Below are 19,116 nucleotides of genomic sequence, written 5' to 3' on the forward strand. Positions count from 1 at the left end.
TGTGTAGAGTAGGAGAGGAGCTTTATTTTCACTATGAAATTGCAGATATTTAAAATTAATACAAAATCAGGAACTGAAAGAATGGGGTGGTGGGATGCATTTTCAAGGAGTGCACAGAAACAGTGTTAATGTCAGAATCAATCCTTGAGCTATGAATAACTTAACTTCAAAGCTGATTGTACTGTCTGACTGAGCACCCTATGTCTTCAAGGAAGATAAAGCCACATATGTAGTCAAACCAATGTTTAATTCAGATTACGCAGAACAATACAGAAACTTGACTGAAGCCAATTAAACCAAGCTTTCACTGACTGATAAAAATGCCATTTCACATCCTTTCTGTATACAGCAGGGAGCAGTTTGAGAGTGTTACAATTCTGAACCACATTCACTGACCAAACACATTTTTATGCTTAAAACATCAACAGCAGAATTTCAATTATGACAGTTGATATTCTCCAGCTTTCAAGATGTGAAGAACCTTTACCTCCACCAGGAACAAACCCTCATAAGCCTATACCGACTTCGTAGAAGGACAGAGAATATTTTCCAATGAAAAATACCATTTGTGTAGGAGATTGTTTAGAAAATGCAAGATGCTTTGCTCAGGCACTGTGCATTTGTTCAAGTGCACTCCACTACCAGTATTACTCCTGCCACTCAAGAAAGAGGTGAATGTAGGCCCTGTTCTTGCCCAGGGCCAGATTTTGGTTAATCTGTGATGCCTCATAGGAGCCAGTCTGCCCAGGGCCCTACCAAACAAAGAATAGGGACAGTTGTCTCCCAGCTAATGTCCCTGAGAAACAACACACCTCAAGAACCTGCACTTAATAGCTGAGCTGCCCAGACACAAAACATTTATGTGGACTTAGAAAAGTGTAATGAAACATTTCAGACTTCAAAATTTAGCATTGTGACTCCATTGAGTCGTTATTTCCAAAATAAGAGTTAACACAAAAGTATCCCAACCCAAGAATTTAGAGTTAACCTAACTTAAACCTTTTGGGATCGAATTTCATGACAGCCAAAAATTTTACAGGTAACTGATGGGTGACCATAAAAGGCTACAAGTTGGCACAGCTACTGGGCAAGACAGACTGGTTGCCATGCAGTCAGGTGGAAATGGCAGCATCTGAAACCTGGGAAAAAGCCCCTTTATCCCTGCAAGGAAGAAGCCAGAAGATTACACTATTGATTATGTTCAGCTACAAGTCTTCCACAAAGCCCTATTTCTAAAGGGCTGGCCCCAGTGCTCCTTCCCAGTTCCTTAAAGATCTATTTTCCCTGTGCTTTAAATCCCCACTTGTAAAGCAAAAGCAGCCTCATCCCTGTCCTACACCCTGCCCACCTGTCTATGCAAGTCCTTTGGGGTGAAAGAAGTGCAGGTAAGGCCTCACCTGGGGGTGTGTTCCTTTAGGAGTGACAAATACAACCAAAAACTGTATGCAGGAAATAGTGAGAGCCCAAGCAACTCTTGGAAAGGAGCAAAGTTGGAAAGCAGCTGTTATCACCTTAAGTCTAAGCTGTGCCATTGGAATCAGACAAATGGCATGCAAGCAATGTTAGCTGCCAGCACTAAACTTCTCAAGAGAGAGCCAGGAGCAGAGGGAGAGAACAACTGAGCTACCTTCCAAGAAATTCTGTGATTTTCCAGCTGATGGTGCAGCTGTAAAACTGAAGAGTCCAGGCTGGATTATGCAAAAAGAGAAAGCCAGTGAGCAGTCAGCATATTTCAAAACACACTGGTGAGCTACCTGTGGAATTCTGTCTTCTTCCTCGGCCCTCATGTCCATTTTATTCAAAGTTTCAAAGGCACACTGCTGACATCCTCTCAAGGGCTTGGTGCTGGCCAGCACTCACTCCTCGGCCATGCAGATGCCCCAGTCCCCTGTCGCTGGCACAAACCGAGAGAGATTAACACAGAGGAGAAGAGGGTTTCTTCAGAGCTCTTCAGAATGGACAGTGTCTGACTCTAAACAGGGGGATAAAAGGAGAGCGGTAACTGTTTTTGTCAAGATGGAGAAGAGCGCTTTAAAAGCCTTTGAAATAAGCAATTTCCCCTCTCATCAGTATCCTCTTGACTGCTAAGCTCCCTCCTTTGTCCCTCACCTGAATGGCGATCAGCAATGCATGACTGGCCAAGGGGCATCAGCGGTGACAACAGCAGCGCAAGCACTGCGGGAAGGAAAGGCTGATCTCTAAAGACCTCTCTGTCCCATGGACAAGAAGGAAGGAATGGAAAAGCATGACAGCTTCATTTGTCCTGCCTATTTTGGCACAGGGTATCGGATTTGCCATCGCTCATATTGGCTTTATTTGGCATCCCATCTCTGAAACGAATCAGAATGGAACGTGCAGGAGCCCCTCTGCCGAACAAGCTTCCACCCTACAATCGATATTTTTGTTTCTGACCTCAAGGATGAGGCTGAGCAGCCCTTCCACTCTCTGCTCATTTGCTGTCCTGTCCTCAAACAGCTGCAATGCAACCAAGAAGTTTCCTTTTTGCAAAGCTTGTTGTACTTCTGCTCACACTGGTCTTGTGTTCCACCCAGCTGGCATGTGCCTAGCAGCACCCTGAGCACAGTCAGAGCTTATACGCAGTTAAAAGAGCACCAAAAATCAGCTTCATTGCCATACTCAGAGGGAAAAAATTTATTCTTTAACAAACTTTTCTCGTTAGGGATATTTCACCTGTGATACTTTAACACTGCTGTTGAACCTGACTGCATGAGGAAGAGTTCTCCAGAGTTGTCTGCCACGTAGAGATTCTTCAGGAATCCAACTCCATTCAAGTACAGAGCATGATCACCATGTTAACACATCACTTCTGAAGGACCAGACTCCTGTCTTTTACAAGGTTTAGAAGCTAAAAAATAAAAGTTTTAGAAAACAAGAAGGGAGTTGAAATAAAAGCAAGCAGAAATTAACAGTCTGTTACTTTCTCTGTGTGGTCATTTTCCTAGGGAAAAATGATATTGGGACAATTCTCTGAACAACAGTGACCTAACAGAGACATCACATGTAACACCATTTGCTCAAATAATTACACATCATTTAGATATTAGTCTTCTATCTCAGTGCATCACAAGGGAGTCTTAGCTTTTTGAGCACATGCAACTCCCATTAACAATAATGAGAGCTACTCACATATTCAGGATGGACAGCACCTCTCTTGGGAATCTCTGCCTTCCTCGTAGCTCATCTGGGGAAACAATAGAAACGTAACAAAGGCAGACCCTAAGTCAAGGAGGATTCAGACACTGACCTGCCATGAGTGATTCCCAGCATTCCTCAGCAGTGATTGCTCCCCCAGCTCCTCAGGAAATATGGAAATATTACCGGGATGCTCCTCGCTGTGCTCCGGAGCAGCACACCTGCCCAAACTCTCCCCAGAGCTGCTCTTGCTCCAGGCTACACCACCAGGCAAACCCACATTAGCAATGAGTGAGAATCACTTTCTGGCCATCCTGTTTCACAGATTCAGCTTAGTGGATCAGATGCAGATTTTCAGATGGCCATGTTTTACTTTGGCCAGCCAGTTCTGCTGGCAGCTTCTGTCAGGGCTGTGTCAATCAGCATCATCCTCCTCTGTGGTGCTGGTGCCTTGAGAACTGACACCTGCAAAGGACAGCAGAAGTGTCACTCTTTCCCCACACAAGTGTGGCAGCCATGTCCCACAGACTGTACAGGCATTTACCCCGTCTTCTCCTCCACCTCCTCAGCCCTGTCACATCTGTAGAGTTCTGATCAAACTGCTCTGCACAGCTGTGCCCATGAGGAAAGTGCATTTCCATGTGCTGCACAAGCTTTATTCCTGCTTAGAATTCAGCAGAAGTTCCAAGAGAAGAGGATGGAGGTGTCACTGTTGAAGCAGAGGACTGGTCATCAGGGGCTTTGAGCTCTATATCAAACTTTCCTGTTGGGAATGAAACCTTTTTCACTGATGTTTCAGCCTCCAAAATCGTGACTGCACTACTTCTCAGCTCTCTGGAGGAATGCTGAGAAGACAGCCAGTCTTTCTGAAAGCATTTTAAAAGCAGAAATGCTTGTTAGCTTTGTGTGTCTACACTAGGCCTTCCATCATGTCCCTTGCAATGTCTCTCCAGTCCCTTGCTTTTGTTTCACACCCAAATGCTTGTGACTTCAGCTCACACCAGCGGGGCTGATGGAGAGCACTCTCCCCTCAGCAATCAAGTCCAGCAGTAAAATTCATCAAGCTTAACCAAATCAACAGAATTTCAATGTGACACTTCAAATAATAGCATAAGTTACAGGCTGAACCTCATGAACTGTTAGAAAATTATCACAATTAATTCTTCGTTTTTATCAGTAGCCTCAGTGCTCAGTAGATAGAAATAACACCAGAAATAACTTCCAGGACTGCATCTCCCAAATCCAGAGCTGCTGCCTGCTGTGATGGGCAGCACGGCCTCATGTCCTAACAAGTCCTTCACTTACATAAACTGCTCATCTAAACAGATCACTTTTCATGGCCAACGTGGTTGATAAATGGTGTTCCCTTTATTTGCACCACTCCACAGTCATTATGAAACCTGGTAAAGAACCTTCTCCAGAGCAAAGCTGAGCCAGGTTCATGCTGCTGCAAAGTGCTGATTCAGCTTTCTGGTTGTTTATCACTCAGAGGAAAACATCACTCTGCAACTGAAGAGAACAGTACAGAACACTCCAAAGAAGAGAAGCAGTATTTTTTCAAAAAACCAAAAAAATCTACTTAGCTTCTCTTTCACTAGTTATCATAAAATCAGAGCTTAAAAAAAAAAAAAAAAATTATTTCAGAGTAAAACAGCTTCCAAGATCACGATGCCATATTAAATTCTTTCCCAAGCTCAATAAACTATGACTTATAAAACTTGTAAAATCCTTACTAGACTCAAGACAGCTCCACATGTGTCTGTGGCAAGAAGAATGGAACCTTTTGCTAAACATCTGCTAAATCTTGCCTCTTGGCTGGAACAACTCTACCCATCCCAACACAGTGTCCTAACGCTGCTGACTGCAGTCTGGGACTGATAAAACCTCTGTCTTCACAAAAAAACTGCTCTGCCACGTGCTTTATCTTGGCTGTGGCTGCTCAGCCTTTCCAGCAGTAGTGCATGGAGGCACAACTCTTAGGGCAGCTACACCCCAACAGTGGCATGAAATGGTTCATCACAGGCTGAAATCACCCAGCTGTCAGCTACAAGAGGATGCACCAACAGCATCTCCATTTCATACACTACCCTGGGCTTCTGGAGTCCAGCACCCTTCTTTGTGAGCAGCCAGGTTATTCAAAGAAATTGCTGAGAACAATCAGAGAAGTTACAGAAAGTAAATCTGCTTGTGCACTGTATCAGCAATCAAACACTTCCCACGTGATTCTCTGTAAAAGATTTTTAAGAATAATCTCTCCTTAACGCAACAGGCATTTTCCTATTTTGAAGCCACACTACAACTCTTGATTCAGAAGAACAGAAGTGTCCTGTGTTAGTTAATACTATTTGGAATAATTTGCTAAAACAGTTCAAACCATGGAATTTACAACAATTTTGCTTGTGTTTGCTCAGAGCAGCTTTTCAGCTTTAAGAAGCCTGTGATATTACACTGACCTGCAGAGATGCAGAACAAAGTCACTGATGTTTCCAGAGTCTGCTGAGAGTCGTTTCAAAACACAAGTCTTTATAGCCCAAGGAACAGATCTGCTGAATGGGAGGTTTGCCCATCTACAGCTTTAAGAAGTGCTGGTCCATGACATGGGTGTGAGAAGTTGTACATCTACAGACCAGCTGAATTTCCCACTCTTTAATGACACAATCTCTCCAGCTCAATTCTACTTCTTACTGTGAGATACTCAGCATCCCAAATATTATTTTTTAAATTAGCTACACCACAAGACACTTCTCACTTCTTGTGAGCATAACAGATATTTTTTACCATTAAATACCTCTTTTTAAAAAATTCTCTTTTCTTCTGACAGTCCACCCAATGCATTTGCAATAAACAGGCAGTTCCCCCATTGCATCTCTGCACAGCCTTATTAGTCTCTAGGTACTAGTCTCATGGACTTGACTGATTTGTGGCAATAATTTATTTCCCCACATTGTAAAGCCTTCTATTTTCTGAGGCTGTCTCAAACACTGTAAAATACTATATATAACCCAAGTAATTTACCTTGGAGCACAGCAATGCTCAAGATGGTCTGACTTGGTCTTTAGCATGTGGTGCACCATAAGCCATGAATATAGAAGCAATTCTCCCTGGATGTCACAAGTACTTTCCTTTGCTGGGGTGCATTTTTTTGAAACTGGAAGTCATCTTGACAACCTAAGCAAGGAGACCTTTCAGAAAATTGAGCACTGTATCACCATATTTATCCCACACACCTCCCTCCTCCCAGATGGCAAGAGGACAGAAAGACAAAAAGCAGTCTGCATTCTCACAAGATAAAAAGAGATCTCTCACATCTAAAAAAGAAAACACTATGGCAATCTGGGAACTCCAGTGCATTAGAAGATTAAAGATAAATCATGTTCTGTGAATGTCAAACATGTTGTTGTTATTATCTCTAAGAGGAGGACCCCATTGTGCTAAGTACTACACATGCTCAAACTAACAGGCTCTTCTTGTCCCAGAGGCCTCATAACCCAAGATAAAAGCAGTATTGTTGCCCCTTTTTATGAAGGGGAAGTGGGACACCAGAAGATTCAGTGACTCGAACAAGTTACTCAATGAAGCAGCAGATCTGAGAACTGAACCCAGATCCAAGTCTCCATCTCATGATTTAATCCTCACAGTGTTCAAAATCAATTTCAGTTAAGCAGCATCTAAGCTTCAAATTGGCACCCATGATTATTTCTGCTTCTACAAAAAATTGATCTATTGTTCATTCCCTCATTCATTTTAGATTCCTGTAAAACTCATCCTTCAGTATATGTCCAAAAGATACAACACAGCCACAAAAGAAAACACTTCTACAAGCTGATTACTTCCACATTCAAATTCAGAGTACTGACATCTATCTTTAAACAGGCACTTAAAAAAGAAACCCCACACTAAAAACCCCATTACATGGAAGTACACACAGTAGCAGTACTGTGCCTCACGTGATCACAACTTCTAAAAAAATTATTACAACACTAGAGGAGGAGCAATTATTGTGCTGCCCACGAGTGCAACATTAAGAACTGAATTGCTCAAAACTTTCTGAAAAATCAAGGTAGTACAAACCAGGAGTTGGATACCTAAAAAACACAACCTAGTAGCTATCCAAGCCAGTGGCTTCAAATTCCTGCCTAATTTCATAGTATGAAGTAACTGGTGAAATCACACCCTGAGTAAGTTACCTAAACATTTGTCCATTTAATATCTGAACCTAAATCAGTATTTCAAAAATCCTGAAAATGTTTTCTTCTCTTGGGAAATAAGAGAAAAAAGTTTTAAAACAGAATGAAGAGGGATGTAAGTTTTCTGGAGGTGCACAGAACAATATTAAACATTCTAAATTTAAAAATAATGTGGGAACAAACTCAGTAATGTAGAGAAGCTGAAGAGGTGCACACTGTGGAACTGTGACCTTTAGAAGAGTTAACCCTGGGTTTTACAGAAGAGCTGAGGTAGAAGATGACATTTATGAGGCAACAAGGCTAGACAGGGAGCTGACCCCGGGGAACCATGAAGTTTGTGCAGGGTGAAGAAAATGAAAACTCATAATGAAGTTCCAGCACTTTGGGGTGGGGAAAGAGAATAGTCTTGCCAAACTGGATGGCTCTACTAGGCTGGAAAATGTCCTTTCTCATAATCCAAGGGCTACGTGAACTGCAACAAGTTCTTCCAAATATTTTAAAGAAAATACTGGCAAAGTGAATTCTATTCCCATCCAGTGGGCTTTGTATACCTTCTTCAGACAGCAATCAAATTTGATTTGTTCTCAGTATGCGGTGAGAGACTGGGGTTTGGCTCAGTTTTAAGGGAGTTTGTCAGAAAAGGTCAGAAGTACTGGAGGAGGGAGCAGAGTTCTCCCAGCGGAGCAGACTGCTACTGCATTAACCTGGAGATCACCAGTGACCACAGCAAAACTCTCACCTTCTTTGAGAAAGCATTACATTCAGCTCTTTAGAGTGATTTAGATGATTGTCACTCATCCCTCTGGAAGAGAGACTGGGAAGTGCCTCCCACGACAATTGTTGGGATTTAATAGAATAAGAGTTAAATAAATCAATACCAGAAACTGAGATTCCACTGAACATCTTGGAAGTGCATGCAAGTGGACTGTTCTTCTCACTGCTGGCACCAAGCCATTCTGCTAACCCAAGTTTTAACTCATTGAACTCGATTTGTTCCTATCCTTTTCTTTGCCTTAACAGCACATTTTTCCCCATTTTCCACAAAGAAAAAAGTACATAGGGCTACCTAATGTTGCCAGATGCTGTGTTTGGCAAACTGGGAATAGTAAAGCTATGTTGGATTACTGAATGTGTCCAGAAAAATTTCCCTGTTTATGTCCGACATTTCAACTTGGTCTGCTCTGACAGGTTTCTGGCTTTATAGCAAGAAACTCTAAACCAAATATTTCCAAACACTACCTCAAGAAAATGAAGTTTGCGGAGTTCTTCTTTGTAAAGGCCTTCTTTAAAAATAATTTTAAAAAATAAATAAATAAAACCTATAAACAAAAAAAACCCAAAACAACAACAAAAAACCAAACAAACAAACAAACAAAAACCAGCACCAACAAAAAACCTCAAACTAACAACACCACCAAAACCTTCAATAACCAAACCCACAAAGTTTGGTTTATCCTCCTCAAAAAAGAGACCATTTTCCTGTTAAATGCCTTCAAGGACTAGCAAACTAGAGATATTTTAAGTAACTCCAGAGAGTAGTACTAGGACAATCACCCTTCCCATGCAAATTTCTCTCCAGTATCAGCAACCCCGTATCTTTATCCTCCACTGAGTGAAAGTACACTTGGAAATTAACAGAAATTTCTGTCAACGTGTTCCCTTTCTCCAGGAAATTCTGCAGCAGCTCCAAATCTGTCTTCACCGCTGGAATGCTTCAGTTACTATCTGGATAGAAACGTGTACTTCTTTCATTACCACCTTTGAGAGAAAGAGCACTCATTTCTTTCAATCTTCTCCCTGGTAATATATCATCCAGTGTTTAGGAGGGAAAAAAATAAAATAAGAAAGAAACATTGTATTCTCACAGGGAAAGTCAGATCTGGGACACTGCTAGGAAAAAATAATTGGTCCCATTATTACCACTGTGTCTAGCTTTACACTTAAGGGAGAAATATGTCTGAATAGCTGGTTCCATCAGCAATGCAGATAGAGGAGAAATTCCCACAGTGCGAGGAAGTTTTCACACACTTTGAGAACGTGACCACACACAATACACACGACAGTGGAGAAGAACAAAGCAGCCAGCCTCAGGAAGTGCCCCTGATTGTTTTCGGATGATTAGGGACATATGCCAACAAGCCTCGAGTTGTTGAGGGAAGCTTTGCAACTTGGGGAGGTCAAATTTACATAACACAATTAAAGATACCAAGTTGTTTGGCTCCATATAAAACTCACATGCAGAACAATGTGAGGTACAAATTTAAGACAATTTAGTTGCTTCAGACCAGTTCAACCAAGGGACAGCTTTATCTTTCAAGTTGAATATGTAGGGGAGAGGTTAAAAGTCAGTTACTAATATAAAAAGTTAATTTACGTTAACACCATCCTCTTCTTTTGGAATCAAACCACACAGACTTCAACTAATTACAGCAATTTTGGAAAACTGCATTAAACCAGCACGAACATCAGGCCTTCAAACAAAAAATACTGCCTACTATTTTCAGAAGTCACCATACAGACCTAAATATTCCTGGATCGAATAAACCACCTGAAAAATAGCTGCACTTAAGTTAGCAGGGATTTGCCAGGTTGGAGCCCTTTCCAAGGAGAAGCCAGAATCATTCCATTCCCATTCCAGGTGTGAAGGCACAGTCAGCCTCAAACGCAAAGGTTTCCCTGAGCCCCGCAGCCCTGCACTGCTGCTGGTGCCAGCTCCCAGAGCCCTGCAGTGACCAGCATCACCTCGGGGCTGGGCCAGCAGTACCAAGGGATGCCTCGAGAACAGCTCAGCTCCACAAGGACTGCTCTCCTCTCTCCTCCCCAGACAGCCAGCCCAATAAAAACGCATTACATTTCCCTACAAATCAGTCAGACTTCTTCAGAGAAGCATTAAAAAGAGCCACTGCGGCTTAAAAACCCCCAACAAGATAAACTAAACACAGTACTTGGAGAAAAATGTAAGGCTTCCTGTAAATTAAACTGAACCTTTTTACATAATAGATCGCTCACAGCTATTTGTAAGGAAGTGACAAAGCTGCTGCAGATCTTAAGATACTGTAGGGAGGTTCACAGATGCACTTATGTAAATATTTTCTGACAACTGCTACCGAAAACATTTTTGAAGTTATCAAAAAGAATTTAAAGTATTTTCCACTCTAGTCATTAACGTTTTATTTGCAAAAAAGCATTACCAGAAGTGTCGAGCAAAATGCTCGGTTCTGCAGAAGGTGCCAAGCGCAGGCAGCAGCGCTTTCAAACACGCCTGGGGTTTGAGCCCCAGCGCTGCCCCAGCCAAGGAGCAGCGAGTGCCCACCGTGCTGCCAAGCTGCTTTTACTGCTAAGCTCAGCAGGAACTCACATTATTAACAGGAGCTCCACTGAACTCTGCTTCGGGTGCTACAAGAACTTAGTGCTTGAGACTTGACACCAGCTGTCCGGCTTTTGCCCAAATAACACACCCTTTGAGGGGGACCAGGGGCAAAGGACATGACAAATCTTCACTGCTGGGGAAGACCAGGTGAGAGCAAACTGCCAGGAGACCACATCTGAGCTACAGATCTGAGCTTGACAGCTCCTCAACCATGTAATTCATTCCTCTTCTCAGAGCTACACAGGGCAGACCTCAGAGCACAACAGATCTTCAGAGCTGCTCCATCTGCTCTCAGAGTTCAACACCACACTGCACTAGGGATGCTTACAGAAGTGTAAAAGACAACTGGACATATTTACAGCACCATCTTCTGACCAAAGCACCCAATTAAAAAATCATAGATTACAGAAAAAAAAAAAGAGAAATTACCTTGTGTGTGTACTCACATATTAACCCCACACATAACCCATTTCTGCAAGTTCTTGTTAGTCTAATAGAATTAATAAATGCCTTTTTAGTTGGCTCCTTTTAATTATTTGATTTCTCTGTATGGGTAAGAAGTATTTATAATACCCTTCACTCTACCAAGATATCAGGCAGGTCACACAATCCTGGAGACATGAAACAGATTCTTCTGTCCAGAGGAAAAGACACATTTAAAATTAAGAAATGGTCAATACTGGAGCACGCTCTCTCCTGACTATACAAAGGAGTGTAGGGAGTTTAACCCTACAAATACCCACAGTTTTTCCTTCTGCTGTCTGGACACAGACATGTGAGGTCAAGGGCTCTGGCACTGAAGCTGTGACACTTATTTTCTATAGAGGAACACCTTTAAATGCTATAGAGCTTCAGCAGCAAAATGGACATAACTCCAACTTTCCACACACAGCTGGGAGAAAAAATTGATGCTACTCAAGTCCAGAACAACACTGTGCGCTGCCTGGATTTTACACTAGCTTTGCAAGGGTTCTCGTTTTTGGCTGGCAGGATTTCAACTCTTTTTAATTCCCAGAAGCTCAACCACAAATCCCTCTTCTCCTCCCACACAGCTGCACTGAAACTCCCCAAGCTCCCAAGCGAGGCAGCAGCAGAGCAAACCTCCTTGGGAAGACACAGGGCTTTGCTTTGCTCCTCTGAGCATCTTTTAGCTCCAGAAAGGCCAATCTGTAAAAATCTTCAGACTGATAAAGAGACACCCCCTGAGCTTGGCTCTTCCCCTCAAGCTCTGTTATCACTGCCCACAGCACTGACTCCTGGCTTTTCCTGCAGTTCAGTCAAGGGAGCACAGCCCTGGCACAAGCGGGACTGACAAGATCTGGAAGCACCGCCCAGAGATCCAAATTACACAAGCGGCAAAAATAGGTTCGAATTCCGGAGCACTTCCAAAGCCGGACGGTGCAGCAGTTCCCAGGGCTGAGACAGGGCAGCAGAGCCCGCTGTGAGTCCCAGCTCGGCCTGCAGGAGCTCGGTGCCGGTCCCCGGCCCCCCTGAGCAGCCCGGCCCGGCCCGGGCCCAGCTCGGCTCGCTGTGGGGCAGAGAGAGACCTCGAACAGCCCAAAGCAAAGGCCGAAAAGCTCATCCCCACCGGCCCCGGGCTCAGCCCCACGGGCCCCGGCCTCATCCCCACCGGCCCCGGCCTCATCCCCACGGGCCCCGGCCTCATCCCCACCGGCCCCGGCCTCATCCCCACGGGCCCCGGGCTCATCCCCACCGGCCCCGGCCTCATCCCCACCTCTGTGCGGGGCCAGCCCCGGACACCCCTCCCTCGTGTCCCCGGGGCAGCTGTGCCACACCGAGGAGGTGATTCGGCCCTTCCCGAACCCTTTCCAGGCTGCTGCCATTGATGTGCCCCACAAATGTATTCGGCTTCGCTTGCCAAAAACATACAGGAGCTACAAAAGAGGAAGATGTCTTTCAATAGCTCCTAAAATGACTTTTGCTCCTTTCCCTAAAAAGCTGCAACGTAAATTAGGGCAGAGATGGGCTGCTAAAGGAAGCTCCTTTGTCCCTGTTTTGTTAGAAGAGAAAAATAATTGTTGGCTTTCCATCAGCCACCAGGAACAACTGCTGTGGTGCCATGCCAAAAGGATTTGCACCTCTCTGTACTTCTTTGTGGACAGCTCAGATCTGCTGTTCTCTGAGTCAGTGTTTCTTTATTATGGCATGTATCAAAAGAGCACCATTGTTTAGAATATGCTCCTTATTTCACATCGGAAAGGGAAAATGATAGGAACACAGGGGCTCAAAGTTTGGAAGATGAAAAGGCAAACACAATAAAGACAGTTGTCTTTGAGCTTACAAGCCTCTGACATGTCACAACTGCAAGCACTGAATCATCTCCTTGGTGTACCTTGTGAACCACTTTCACTTCAAAAATAAAAATAAAGCACCAGGATTCTTTATGTCTTGACAAAATCTGCAGTGCCTGGCATTCAGCAGTGTCACATTATTTCCCTTGCAGGTGACCTGGGAGGGGTTTTCAGAAAATTGATTTCTGTTTACTTTCATATGTTTCTTTACAATGGATAAATAAAAGTCTGAAGGACCCTCACCTCCCTCAAAATCTTCTTCTGTTCTCATACACTCACTGCCCTCAAACTACTTTATTTCTCAGTAGCATGAGGAACTCTGAACACAGGCTCATCCCTCTGTGTTGACTGGTATCACACTGATATTGTGAATTTTACAAGTTGAAGTGCTAGGAACACCTAGCCCAAATGTACCTTACCCCCAAGCAATTGCCCCAGTAATCCACTGGACAGAGAAGCTACAAGGCTCTCAGCTCTGGCATCCCCTGCCCAGCCAGCTGCAGTAAGAAGGTGCACAACTCATGCAGGTGCTGCTGTCACACAGAGCTTTGTATCAACCCACATATTCAACTTTTCAACAGCCTGAAAACCCAGGTGGGTACTAGACACAGCACAACAAACCTGTTGGTTTTCACTGGGAATGACAGAGACAGGAGCTAGAAGATTCCTGCCTTTGCTTCCAAGCAAGAGACATTCCAGATGTGTTTAAGCTTCAGCAAGCACACTCAAATCCACTAACCTAGAAACATCTGGAAAGCAGAAACTCTGCAACTTCTAGATTTCACCTGGACCTTAATTATTTTTGCATCCATATGAGTATGAGGCAACTCTGGCCTTCTCTCCACCAGAAGGCTCAGAATGCACAGACCACACCAGAGACCATCACAACAGCCTGGCTTTCGCTCCAGTGCAGCACACAGAACCTGTCCAAATCCAGTATCAAGATGATGAGCACATTCTGAGCTTCTGCAACAGGTTTCTGCAGGAAAACATTCTGCCTTGATATCAGACTTTCCAATGACATTTAAATCACCATATTCCTCAGCAAGCTGTTCTAATGTTATGCAGTACTAAAGTGAAGATGGGTCTTTTTGACCCTGTGTGTGATTCCTGTCTTGAGGAATTGGGCTGTATTGTGCCTTTCTTTGGAAGATCAAAGAGCTCTTTATTAAGAAACACCTGCTCCCACATAAAAATGTGCAAACCCTGAGCATCCAACAGGGCCTTCATTTGCTCCATTCAGAGATGCCTCACCTGGTCTGGATCCACTGCTGTGCCCTTCTTAGAGGGCAAACAGCAGTGTCGGGCAGCATTGCAGCAGAAGTTAATCCAGTAATCCCATTCCTAGTACTGCCTGCTAGACCTTTCCAAGCACTAAAAACACACAGAGACTTCAGTCATTAGTCAGACCTTTATTTTTACAATTGAGCAGAAAGACAGTGGGGTTTGGCAGCCAAACACAAGCCTTGGTTCCTGACCTGTCTCGTCAGTACTGGTATCCCTTCTCCTCTCTCTCCTCCTGGAGAGGGACTCACGGCCCTTTGAACCTGTCCAAATTACCAGTGCACCTTCGGGCAGCATCCTTCCTCAGGGACCAAGCTGCCCACGCCCAGGGCTGGGCACTGCTTCCCCTCCCACAGCGCCGTGCACAAAGGTTCTGCTGCAGCTGCCAGCTCCCATCCCACTGCAGAGAGAGGTTATTAACCTGGCACTGCCAGCTCTCCCCACTCTGTTTGCAGGGGCAGCCGCTGCTCCCTGTTTACCCCTGGCCCTCGCAGCAGAGAATGGGGAGCTCAGAGGCTCAGCCCAGCTGCTCCCCACACCCCAGCAGCTGCAGCAGTGGAGCAGGGGCACAACAGAGCAGGAGCTGCAGTGGAGCAGGGGCTGCAGTGGAGCAGGAGCTGCAGCGGAGCAGGGGCTGCAGCGGAGCAGGAGATGCAGCGGAGCAGGAGCTGCAGTGGAGCAGGAGCTGCAGCGGAGCAGGGGCTGCAGCGAAGCAGGAGCTGCAGCGGAGCAGGAGCTGCAGTGGAGCAGGAGCTGCAGTGGAGCAGGAGCTGCAGCGGAGCAGGGGCTGCAGTGGAGCAGGGGCTGCAGCGGAGCAGGAGCTGCAGCGGAGCAGGAGCTGCAGTGGAGCAGGGGCTGCAGTGGAGCAGGGGCTGCAGCGGAGCAGGGGCTGCAGTGGAGCAGGAGCTGCAGCGGAACAGGAGCTGCAGCGGAACAGGAGCTGCAGCGGAGCAGGAGCTGCAGCGGAGCAGGGGCTGCAGTGGAGCAGGGGCTGCAGTGGAGCAGGGGCTGCAGCGGAGCAGGGCTCAGCACTGCTGGGTCACTGGCCCAGGGCTGCCCACGGAGCGTGGCAGGACTCCCCTGGGTGACCGGCTGGAGGAGTTCCGAGAGCCAGAACAAAGCCCAGAGCACTAACTATCTAACTGGTAATTACTTTCTGGTGAAGACTGAAAAATGGGTCATTAAAACCGTATTAAACTGTTTTCATTAATACAAAAACCTGATTTACATTTTTTTTCCCACAGAGTCATTATGTTCCAAACACGCTGCACGGATGATTTATTTAATCACAACCACATGGAATAGCAATTGTAAGGGCCTATGACAATCACTTTTTTAAACCAGGAAACCTGGCTTGCAATAATTGTCATGTTTTCTGTTAGCCACCCTTCCCACTGCTGTCATAAAGCCGCTCCTTTCCAAACACTGCCTTCCTAGTTGCACATAAAAGCAGCACAATCCACTGATACAATTAATAACGCTGAATATTTAGGTCAATGTCAGTTCTATTAATTTTATCTCTTAAAGACTCACACATTTTCTAAACAAGTCTAGCCCTTTGGGGGGTTAAACTGTAATTTGCAGTCTGGTTGTGAGTCCCTATCACATAATAGATCAATTAGGTTGAACACTCTAGTATATTAATCTTATTCACACATAGTAAAGGCAAATATGGCTAATTACTGTATTACAATATTGCCTACTTTTTGCAAATATGTATTAAGGAAAAGAGGAGTTTACTACATTGAACTATCAAATAAAATTGTCTTGATATTAAGCTGACAAGGAAGGTGAATGCCTGTATTAATCCATCTTATTTTTCCCAAATTGATATCCACTGGAAAATCTGTTTGTTATTACTAATGTCTGCATCTGTAGAAGAGGCTCTTTCATATCAAGAACTCAGTATTTCCCTTCGAAGCATGGTTTGCCTGTCACGGTATTCTATGAAACAGTATCTCACAGTAGTGAGATCTCTTCTGCCATAACTATCAGCTTTATTTTCGTACTTCCCAGTTATGAACAAATGGTAGGATTTCAATGACTCCAGAGAAATGCAGGTACTGATCCAAGTCTAATTTCTGTGCCTCTCCCTGCAAACTCGCATGGCCAGAGGGCTTGTCTCTACGATGAAATTAATTGAATTCAGTTTTTAAATGACCAAGTTAATCAAGATTGGCACAACAGCTAACTGGCCAGCAGAAACAGGGAAGAGTCACGGTCAGCATTAAGTTTACCTGAGGCAAGCTGAGGTGAGCCTGAGCAGGATTTGTCCTTGTCTGCTTTCACTAATTAGCAGGTACCAGTTAATTCATCCATAGATTCATAATAAAATGGGACAAAGAAAGTACTGTAAGAAGTTACCTAGTCTGCCTTGAGGCACCATGAAAAATTAGTTTAGATGTGACTAAATATCCTAGCAGAAACCTAATTCTATTCCCTGTTCTACTGATCTGCTGTGTGACCAAGACAGCTCCTCTCTTCCCCCGCTGTGGTGGTTTCCCTGGCCCCATCTCATTCAGTTCCCACCCCAGACCCCAAAGGGAGGAACTCCCTCTCCTGCCCACATGGCACGGGCACAGTGGGGCTGGGGGAGCTGCTCTGGGCATCGCTGCACTCAGATGTTCCACACTATTAGGAGCGAACACAGGACACAAATTAAGAGGATGGCTGTGCTTAGTGCTTCCCTAATGTTTTGCACATTTGAAATTTCCAGCAATAGCTCACAAGCTGTGAATTTGCTAAAGTGGAAACCAGGCCAATAACAATAAAGACAGAAATCTAAATGCTTGAACTGCTGCAGCAGAAGTCTTGTATGAAACACCTGACAAAAACACAGAGATTAGCTTGCCCACATAACAGACAGTAAATTCAGTGAAAACATGTTCCTTCGGGGAACCAACAAAAAAACGAAAAAACAAAAACCCGAGGGAAAGAAAATGTGTAATTTCTTCTATCCCGCTGCAGCATATGGAATGTCCTGGATCTCAGGATCAGTCCACAGGACACAGGTGAAAAACAGGTTCCTCAGCTTTTTTAAGAGCACACAAAATGTGTTTATGCTAAGCACTTACACATCCCAGAAGCCAAGGCAGTCCCTCACCACATGAAACACGCTGGGGTGTGATTATTTATACAGTTCCACACACATGCACACTCCCACATACAGGAAAGAAGCTGAGCCATGGAGGATGCAGGAGCCAAAATACTGATTTCCTGTCTTGGGCTGACATCACTGGTGTACTATTTGCTATTGGAAACCTCCTTGCTTAGGAGCATTTCCCAGACTTCTTCATCTCTCTTCTGCAAAATTTGGGAAGATCGACTATTCTCAGGTGATCCACAAAATAAAATGTTCCATAATTGACTCTGCTAAGAGCTTATACAGCTGCATGAATTATAAATTATTATTTCTGCCTTGAAAAGTATTATGACATAGTCTGAGACTACCCTTAGTCTTTTCCATGCCTAGAACTGTTCCCAGCTAGAGCTGCTTCACACACTGCTGTTCCATAAGCAAATATCATTTCTTAAGTGGGTCATCAATACTTTGGGTTCCCCTTCTCACCTCATGGGCCCCAACTTCAAATCCTCTCTAGAATTTTTTAACTGCCAAATAGAAGGAATGCATAGCCAGAAACATCCAGATGTTTGTTATAAAGGATCCAAAATGAGAGTAACAATGGAGAAAAATTTCCTATTGGCTTACAACAGAATCAAATGATCTCTGTGCTCCACTTACCAAAGTCAGTTACTGAATTAAATCTGTTTCTTTTGTTTAATAGAGCAACCTCAAAGAATAATCAGTCTCTCAGTTCTAGGAAATCTGTGCAAAGGACCACATTTTTGTCCTTGGTTGGACCTAACTGTACTAATCGATAGTTTAATTGCATCATATGGAGCCAGCACTTGGAATAATTATTTTGACAACAGCATGATCAGCAATAGGATTATTGACTTCATAGTGCCAGAAGCTCCCAAGAAGCCAGACTCAAACTACACAAAAGAACAACACTTAAGGATGCCTGGAGTGAGGCAGAATTCTCCAGGACAATCTCAGACACGAAGTGAAGTATCTTCCACTTGTACCAGCAGCTGCGATCTGGAGCGCATGGTCAGTGCTCAGCAGGGAAAGGCACACGGAGGAAACGGCTGGGGGAGCTGGAGCTGACTCGTTTCCACCAGTGTCCAGCATGAGGGGAGCAATCAGCTCTGCCAGAATTATGATTTCAGACAATACCTGCTCTCTTCAAACCATGACTGCGTTTGGGGAACACCAAAGGCATTTCAGAGCCACAGGCACTGGGATAAGGCTTGCTCATACCACAAGTAAAGAGCAATTAGGCTTGCAGGTTTTTGCCTTAGCTATATTAATTTATCTATACTTCACTTATTTTCCTGCACTATTTTCAAATAAGGCATTTTAAAGATTTGCCTTTGTTCTGTGCTGCATATTATTTTAAAGTACACACCAACCATCAACAAAGCATAATTTTTAAGACTCCAAAGAATCCAGGCATATCAATAATCCAGGAAACAAGACAACTCATACAGAATAAACAGGAGTCAAATTTGGAGGTGTAAAGTATTCTACAGCAGAAAAATTAACACTCAAAAAGGAAAATGTAACTAAAAGAAAGGTTCACAAGGAACTGTAAGAGTTAATACTCTCTCCCTCCATTAAGCACATCAAGAGTGTTCCTTTTCCTAATGAGTTAACCTCTTATTATTCAAGTTTAATGGGGACATATATTTGTTTAACCCTATAGCCTCAGGAGCCAGAATTTCCTGGTGTTAATTATATGGCATA

At 44.1% G+C, this 19,116-nt stretch overlaps 1 protein-coding gene and 1 long non-coding RNA gene across 8 annotated transcripts in view; one reads left to right on the forward strand and one right to left on the reverse strand.

The window, feature by feature from the left end:
* Positions 1 to 228: 228 nt before the first annotated feature.
* LOC111928534 (uncharacterized) overlaps positions 229 to 19,116 on the reverse strand; it is a 42,711-nt gene continuing 23,823 nt past the window's right edge. For 2 of the 7 annotated variants that reach the window (XR_015276133.1, XR_015276134.1), the window contains exons 2-6: positions 6,169 to 6,321; positions 3,340 to 3,618; positions 3,148 to 3,202; positions 2,692 to 2,866; positions 229 to 1,972 (exon numbers count right to left, since the gene is read on the reverse strand). Coding sequence is in view for 2 of the 7 variants with exons in the window: in XM_086850093.1 (XP_086706219.1) it covers positions 2,814 to 2,847; positions 3,148 to 3,202 (89 nt within the window). In the remaining 5 variants the exon portion in view is untranslated. Of the gene's footprint in view, positions 1,973 to 2,691; positions 2,867 to 3,147; positions 3,203 to 3,339; positions 3,619 to 3,697; positions 4,663 to 6,168; positions 7,097 to 12,445; positions 12,481 to 19,116 lie in introns of those variants that run through there. The other 5 variants (XR_015276131.1, XR_015276135.1, XR_015276132.1 and 2 more) reach the window with 5 other exon arrangements.
* Positions 12,000 to 16,086, forward strand: LOC147650622 (uncharacterized). Its single transcript, XR_015276136.1, has 3 exons — positions 12,000 to 14,911; positions 14,981 to 15,166; positions 15,253 to 16,086. It is a non-coding gene; the product is annotated as an uncharacterized LOC147650622 (long non-coding RNA).

Source organism: Cyanistes caeruleus, chromosome 14 (assembly GCF_971803275.1).
Source record: "Cyanistes caeruleus chromosome 14, bCyaCae1.hap1.1, whole genome shotgun sequence".
NCBI lineage: Eukaryota > Metazoa > Chordata > Aves > Passeriformes > Paridae > Cyanistes > Cyanistes caeruleus.